Below are 8575 nucleotides of genomic sequence, written 5' to 3'. Positions count from 1 at the left end.
GCCTCCGGGGGGCCGGGGCGGGGCGTCCCCTTGTCCCGCAGCTGTGTTTAGTAGCGTTGAATTTAGCTGTAAAATGTATTTATTGACGTTGTATTTAGCTTATAAAAGCCGTATTTAGTAGCGTTGGTAACAAGAGCGAACCGGCAGTAAGTCCGGCACTTGCGAAGGCCTGAAAAAACGTATTGAATCTCCCGTTGCATTATGTTATAAAAATACTTGCCTGCTAGGACGCGACATTATATTAAAAAATATATTTTTTTATAAAACGTGGCCTCCACTTTACTCATTCTCCGACGCTGGCGGCGCTCCGCTCCCCTGTTCCCGCCCCGGCCCCCCGCCTGACACCCACGAGGGAAACTACAACTCCCGGCAGCCCCCGGGGCCGCGGGGCGGATCCATTTCTCCGCGGGGGGGAGCGCCCGCCTCCCTCCCACTACCCTCCATTGGTGAAGCGGGCGCGGGCTGTACCATGCGTGCGGCGCCCCCCGCCGCGGCAGCCGTTGGAGGAGCCCTGAGGGGAGGCGGCGAGCGCGGGAGCGGCGGCGCCGGGCCGAGGATGGAGAGCTCCGACGTGGGCGGCCGCCAGCACGGCCCCATCTGGTGCCGCAGGCCCGGCCCGGCGGCGCGGCGCGGGTAACGGCCCCCGCGGGACGGGGGGGCACGGCGGCGGGGCACCCTCGGCTCAGCGCCCCCGGCCGTGGCCGCCCCCAGCGCTGCGCCGCGGAGGAGAGGCCGGGGGAGCGGGCAGGCCGAGGGGAGCGGGCGGAGGGGGCAGGGCCGGCCGGAGCCCGCCTGAGCTTCTGGAGGCTGGAGGTCCAGCCCGGGGGTGGCCGGTTTGATAACGGGGAAAAACGTTCCCGTGGAAGGTGGAGCAGGTCCCCGAGGAGGCTGGGAAACCTCCGTGCTCAGAGCTGCTCACAGCTCAGCTGGGCAAGGGCCTGGGCAGCTCTCCCAGTTTAGCTTGCTTGTTTTAGTTGTATTGAACAAAATACCACAGGCGAATTCCCACGAGAGTTTAACTAAACTGTGAAATACTAGGAGAACACTGCCCGGCCCAAGCTGAAGAGCAGCGGTCTGAATGCTGCTTTGGCGTACCTGTGTACTGTGACATGGGGAGTCTGGATGCAGCTCTGTGAACTCCTGACTTCGTTCTCCTAGGTTAGGTTAGTGGTGAAGGAACTTCTGAAAGGCAGAGAGTGGTGTTGAGGAAGTCTGGGAGATGCTGTAACTACACTGATAAGTACATTTCAGGGTGTTTTTAGAATCAGAAGTCATAGTTCGCTTGTGGGGTTTTTTTGTGACATTAAAGACCTTAACATCACTAAATTTTAATTACAACTTAAATTAGCTTAACATCTTTCTAATTTCATTTTTATGGCCCTTCTCTTTTATCGCAGAAAAGAATGGGCTTAGCAGAATGAGGTACAATTAGTTTTGTCTCTGTAGTCTGTACCATGGCTGCATGGCCCTTCTGGTATTCACTCCCACTTTGTAACATACGCCAACAGTTGCATGCAGGTGCTGGGTTACATATTCTGCTCTCTTAGAGACTGGTGTCTCAGATAGCTATCAGCATCTTATACAGCCGTAGTCACAGTCTTCTGCAAGTGCCCTGCAGTCTTTAAGCGGCCTCGCACTATCCTGTACGGTTTTAGATATTTAATTTGAGTTTACGTCCAAGTGATGATAGAAAATAATTGATTTGCCCAGTGTTAGCTAAAAAATCCAGAAGTAGTAGATTTCCCAAATCTTAATGTCCTGCTTCCTGGAAAAAACTTCCTCTTATGGCTTAGTCGGCACACAGGCTTCAGTTCTGCATTGGGCTCCATTTTATGCCAACAGCATGGTACAAGGATAGAATATGAAAAACCAGCAACTTTTGTCCCAAAAGCTCTCAGATGAATAAAGATAAAAATGGCTCACTTCATGCTTTTGAAGACTTTGGCAAGAAGTGGTATTAAAGCTGTTTTTCCCCCCCACCCCAATCTAATCCAAGTGGTTTCTTACAGTAATTCATAGCTTCTCAGTTTTCTAGCAAGTTTCTTTGCAGTGATGATGAAGAGACAGGTTCCTTGCTGAGTGCTGAATTGGGCTTTCAGATACATTGGTAGAAGATACATCAGCATATATGTTAGTGTTATTCATTAACAATGTAATTGAAAATCAAGTAACTAGGAGCCACATGAAAGGATCGTGAATGGTGGATTTCCCCCATCTGCTTTACGTGTCTCCTAACTACCTTCCACCATAGTGAATGAATTCCTTTGTTTAGTATATTTTTTGTATTAGAAAAATGTATTTTTCATGGAAGAAAATTTTTCATAGAACACTGAATGATTAGAATTGTAAAACCATAAGCTAGGAACATTTTAATCCTAGGTCTTGGAGAAATGTGATAGTGAAACAGTTCTAAGCATGGTTGTTTTGCTTGCTTTCTTCACAGAGTTATAGTAAACATAATTCATAGTGTCAAAGGATACCATTCAAAGACAATACGCTTTCTGAATGTGGCTTTTGACAGTTCCGGCGATTCTTTACTCGCTGGAGACCAGCAAGGGAATATATATGTTTTTGACCTGAATGGAAACAGGTAAGAGTATTTCTATCAAGACATTTTAATTGTTTTGACATGTGTAACATTCAGAGGTATGGCATTTGCCTGGACAGCATGCCACAGGTCTGATTTTAACCCCCAGTTTTCCATGAATGTGGAAATAAGTAGTGGTTTTCTCAGAGCTGAAACTGCAAGCCCCTGTAGGCTCCCTAAATATTATTTTAATAGTTTAGCTGCTCCAAGAGATCAGTAGTTTGTAACTCTAAACTGAACAAACAGCATTTTCATAGAACTTAAGCGATTAAATACTACGACAAGAAGTTATTCTTTGAATGGTGCCGATCAATTAATAATACAAACCATGAATTACAATAAATTAGACCTAGTAGTGTCATTTGCAGAAATATATTACTCAGGCTTTTCAATTTTACACTACTGAGTTTTAATATTTTTATATTTATCATAATTAGATATGATTTTTTTCTCTCTTTTGAGTTATTTTTTTCTCTCAGTGAAATACATTGAAACTGATTAAGTTCTTACTTCACTTGACATTATGAACCAAAGTTTCCTAACACAAAGAGAACATATATTTTTAAATAGGTTCAGCCTTGTTCAGCGGACAATGCAGGCTTGCACTGCTTTGGCATTTAATCTTCGCAGAAAGACAGAATTCCTGGTGGCTTTGGCAGATTATTCCGTTAAGTGCTTTGATACAGGTAAGGAGAAATTTAAAGGCTTTCTATCTGGATTGTTCTAAAAAACTATATAATTTTAGTTTCAATCTCAATTTTTTGTTAGTTTTTTTGATGGGAATCTTATTATGTATTTCATGCCATCTGTTCTTCCAAAAAAACCCACACAGCTTGGGCCCATGGGGGTTATAGTCCTGTGGGTAAACAAACCCTTTGCTTTGTCAAAGTTTCTTGTTCCCACTGAGTCGTGCAGGCATCTGTTTAACTGAAGTCTAGCACAGGATCGCAATTATATATGTTACCTTTTTTAAATCAATTCTGTATGTTTGCTTAGAATGAGGTGCTGTATGTAAATTCAAACAAAAATCAGTCGACAGTATGTTAGTTTGCAATCGAACTAGTTGTTAACTATATTTACAGTAAAATATTTGAACAAAGTGACAATATATACTAAAAGAACTACCAGTACTTTTGAGTATGCAAGTAGATCTGTGTCCTTATTCAAAAGCGATATCTAAAATTAACTTCACAGGCCACAACTTCATACACAGCTGTGTATTTCTATCTTGATTAGAAGTTAAATAGTGAAAGGCATTGACAATTCATTCTTCATAAGTTAATCTGAACCTATCAAAAAGTGCAGTTGTAGTGTCTGTTGTCATCTGGATTTAAATCTATTTCAAAAGCCGTAGGAATCACTCATCTACAATTTGAGGGTCTGATATTATTAGTGAAGATTTTAATGTAACACACTGTTTCCCAAAATAGAGGAAGAGTCATAGTTAAGGTCTGAAATCTTCTGCTTTTTCTCTTCTTACAACCACAGTAAGACCAAACTTAGATTTTTGGATGCACTTAGAGAAATCTTCTTAATTATTCCACAGAGTCCTGCGTGTTTATATGGTGCTGTTTCCGGATACCAAGTCATACTAAAGAATGTCTTAAAATATAAATGTTACTCACATAAGTCAGTATTGGGTAAACTATCCTTAGAGGTGTATTAGATAATACTTGGTTGGTGGGCTCCATCCCCTCCTTTCAAAGCCATACTCTGTAATCCCGTGTCATCTTCCGACGTGACAATAGCTTTAAGCTCTCAATTGTCTGTAAGCACAGCAGAAAGTTTGACTGTTAGGCTTCATGAGCTGCTTTATAGCCATTTCCCATCTTTGATGCCACAGCAGTAGGTCAGCTGGAACCACCCCATGGGCTGTCAGGCAAACTACCCGACATAAATAGTGTAATTGCCACAAATATAGTTTGGTTGCTGGGGGAAGATTAGTGGTCATGCAGTCACAAGTGGGAGACGATGTAGTCAGAGGAACCATTTCCTCAGTATGCAATACGCAGCATAAAAATGTTTTGGACTCTAAAAGAATTAATGAGGTGTTGCTTTCTGACTGTGCCTTTCTATAGTCGTAGCCTGTTGTCATTAAACCTTTCTTCCTTGCACCTCTAAATAGCTGCGTAATCATCCATACATATTGTCCACAAGTAAAAACAAATGGAGAATTCTAACTTGAACATTCAGTCTCAGCTTCTAGAGATTACTGCGGGTGTTTACATCAGATAATCTGCCTATGAGGCATGCTGAACTTGCCTGACCACAGTGTTCATGACTTTTTAAGATTGATTCTTAGGCTAAATTAAACAAGTCTGTGCAAGTTGGCTTTCTATGTAGAACTGAGAATAACTTATGAAACCTGCTACTCAGAGATGAGGAGATGGTTATATTTCTCTAAGGTATAATAACTATATGAAGACTGATACCTTTGTTTCTTGTTTGTTGGGCTGTGATGGTAAATGGTCATATACTAGGTATGCTTAAAGTCCCTTTCACAGCATAGTGTTGACAATAAAGGGTAAAGTAGTAGTTGTTTCACTTTAAATGACCTTCATATCCTTTTAATTTTTTTCATCAACTCCCGCAGAAACCAAGGAGCTGGTTAGTTGGATGAGGGGACACGATTCTTCAGTGTCTTCCATCTCTGTCCATGGCTCGGGCAGGTATGCCATCACTACATCCACTGATACAGCACAACTGTGGGACCTGGACACCTTTCAAAGAAAAAGAAAGCTGAATGTTCGTCAATCTGTGGGTATACAGAAGGTGAGTAAAGAACAATTGCTAAAGGCTGAGCAAGCATACCTCAGTAGGAGTAAAACCGCATGTCAAAATCACAGTACTTGAAAATTTTTTTTAAAATACAGCTGAATCTTTTCTATGTTCTTTTGGCGTATCTCCTTAGCTGTCATCCTGTAATGTCACCCAGACCACGGGAATCATGACTCAGTAGTTGCAGAGGTCTGCTGGGAACTTTTAAGGAACCTCCATCTTTAAAGATACTCAAAACTGGGTTGGGTATGACCTTGACTAACCCAATTTAACCTGGAAGTTGGAGCCATCTTCTAGATTGACCCTGCTTTGACCTGGAGGTGGGCTCAGAGGACCTCCGGAGATTGATTCCAACCTGAAGGATACTGGGATTTAAGGGTGTTGTTATAAAAACAGTTTTGGTGTCATAATGGTAACTTCAAACAGTCACCACCACCTACCCCATTCAGCTGCTTATTCCAAAGCTGCTGCTCTTTCTGTGCATGCTAAGCACTGAATGTGGGAACAAACAAAGCTGAAAAGTAACTCAGCAAAAAGAAATTGCTGCTTTTCAGCCTAGTGGTTTCTTTGGTTTGGTTTGCTGTACAGGCACTTATACTGGAACAACAGGGGATGAGAAGGATGACATGTTTGTGTTCGTGACATGTTTGTGTCAGGGAGTCATTTAAATAGGTCTTCCTTAGCGTTACGCTGCTTTAAACAGGTCTGCCTGCGCCACCAAATGTCAAACTTTGGCATAAGTACTACAGAAAGTACTGACGCAGTGCCTGAGCATTGCTTACACACGTGCTGCCCTGCAGTGAACAGTCTTACAAACGCCACTTCAAACCAAAGTTCTCATCGGGCTGGTCACTAAAAAGCCATGCTGATTTTGCAGAAAACAAGGCTATTCATTTGAGCATCTTCACCGTGTTCTAGGTCAGGCAGAAATTTTGTCAGCCTGAAATAGTCACCTGGCAATTACTGTGGAATATCATGCATAAATTTGTTTGTTTTATTAAAACTGTTGTGTAGTGCATGTTGCTAAAGTAACTATCATGTCTTCCCTCTAAAGATGGCTGCATTTCTTTAGTGGACAAGATTTTTCTACTGTTCAGTGTCTTTGTGTAGGCTATGTGTAGGGGCTTCTTATTGATAAATGGCTTTTGGAATTTGGTAGGATCAGGATGTTACAGTATGGAAACAACCTTTAAATCCAAACAATATTGACTATGGTTGAATGAATAAATCACTGTTTGGGAATCAAGAGCCTGCACGTCTGGTTTGGCTCTACCATTTCTGATAGGACATTATGCAAATAATCCAATTTATCTGGATTTCATTTTCCCATCTTTAGAATAGAGATAATGATACTTACTTCCATGCCGTGATTTAAGAGATACAGGTAAGTGCTTTATTAAAGATCAGATTTATTATTAGACCACAGCCCTGACACTCACTGTCCAAAGTTGGATTCTTGCTTGCTGTCTGAGCCATCATAGTAGTGTCACACCAATCTCTGCGGTCTACTTTTTGGTGCCTCTTTATTTAAGCCCTGTTGCACTCCAACATACACTTTCTGTTAAGCTGTCATGAGGCAAAGCTAATTTAAAAAGACAGAGGCTGAGCTGCACACTGTAAGGATAGCGGGTGAAAAAAATGAGAAAGAAGAGCTAAGAGAAGACATTTATAATGACCATTTTCAAAGCATCACTGCTTATTCAACATCTGCTCGTGAACATCTTGTATTTTTCTAGGGCAAAGCAGAAAATGAGGAACTGTTCAGTACCCCACTTTATCAAAATGTAAGCTTCATCTGCTCTCAATTAATTGTCTAGACTTCCTCAGGGTCCCTGAAGGAGGATAGGCAGCTCAGTCTGAAGATAAATGACTCTGGTAGGTGAGGTGAGTCTTTCCCCACAGGTAACTTTTGCTCACTGTCAAGTGATTAATTTGGCCTGAACATCCAACTTTCAGTCACTCGCATTCAGCAAGATGAATCCCATCCCACATATCCAGATTTACTGATTTTCAAGTCCCCAAGAGACTGTTCAGACCAAAGCTCTGAAATTCATAGCACTGGTTGTAAATCTCAGCCAAAATAGAACCTCTGATCTAAACCAATAATTTGTCATTAAGCAGGCATGTATCTGATGACATCCAAAAATGTAAATAATCCAATTTTTTTCTCATCGAAAGAGATTACATATAAACAATAAACACGTTCAGAATAATTGAAAAAATATATTTACAAGCTTTTTGATTTTATCTTCATTCATCTTCACAGTAAAATCTTCATTTCATAGTTGGAGAATACACTACTAAACTTTCTACAACTTTTTTTACTTTTAATAGTTGTACGTAAAACTAAGGAGCTTAAGTCTAGAGACGAATGCTTCATAGAGTGCATTTGCAGGCTCTTGGTACTATTTGAATGCTGAAGCCAGTTTGTATAAGATGCAACAAGCAGTTGCTGAATGAGCAGTTCTGGCTCATGTCTTCCATCCCCTCCTGCTCCTGGGTTCATGTTCCCACCGTTTATAGTACATCCTCTCTGGCACTCATCAGAAACCTCCACAAGACCGTTTAACAGTCATAAAAATAACCCAGATAAAGATTCGTGTCATTTTGGTGAGTTAAACTGGCTTAGCAAAGGGTACAACAAGTTCTGAACCAGTGCAAAGGAGAGCGGGCCTGCCTAGGCTGTAAGAGAGGAAGGGGACCCGCTGCCTGTGGGATCGAAGCCTTGCATTGCAATTGCGTTACGCAGTTCTAGTAACAGCCATACTGTCATGGTTTCTTGCTGTATTTTATTCTGCCATGCACTTTGGTCCAATTTAAAGGGTACTTCTTTGACGACATATTCCATTTTTTTTCTTTTCCATATTCTTCCAGGTTTTTTTTCTTCCATTGAGTAACACCATCCTCAGCTGTTTCAAAGATAATTCTGTTTTTGCATGGGAATTTGATACTCTTCACTGTAAATACCAGTTGCCAACTCCTGTAGAAGGTTCTGTATTACTTTATAAGGTCTTTGCAGTTACCAGGTAAATTGCTATTTTAAACATTCTAAAGGCAGACCACAAAAGTTGTAGTTTTAAAACAGGTTTTCTTTCCTTATTTGTAATGTTTTATGGAAGTGTTGAGCTATATACTATGACAAGCTTTTGAACTCTGCTGTGACCGATAGTTTCAGCAAGGATCAACAGCAGTTTTTATTACAGTCCCATA

The 8575-nt window shown here is 41.6% G+C and overlaps 1 protein-coding gene across 2 annotated transcripts in view; it reads left to right on the top strand.

Moving 5' to 3' along the window:
- Nucleotides 1-507: 507 nt before the first annotated feature.
- Nucleotides 508-8575, top strand: part of TBC1D31 (TBC1 domain family member 31) — a 24532-nt gene continuing 16464 nt past the window's right edge. For both annotated transcript variants that reach the window (XM_082310026.1, XM_082310025.1), the window contains exons 1-5: nt 508-633; nt 2444-2590; nt 3158-3273; nt 5181-5359; nt 8240-8391. In XM_082310026.1, the coding sequence (XP_082166152.1) occupies nt 557-633; nt 2444-2590; nt 3158-3273; nt 5181-5359; nt 8240-8391 (671 nt within the window). In that variant the 5' untranslated portion in view covers nt 508-556. The remainder of the gene's footprint in view (nt 634-2443; nt 2591-3157; nt 3274-5180; nt 5360-8239; nt 8392-8575) is intronic.

This window comes from Platalea leucorodia, assembly GCF_965183815.1.
Source record: "Platalea leucorodia genome assembly, chromosome: 1".
Classification (NCBI taxonomy): domain Eukaryota; kingdom Metazoa; phylum Chordata; class Aves; order Pelecaniformes; family Threskiornithidae; genus Platalea; species Platalea leucorodia.
The sequence above is the reverse complement of the archived record's forward strand: the minus strand, read 5'-3'. Positions and strand labels throughout refer to the sequence as shown.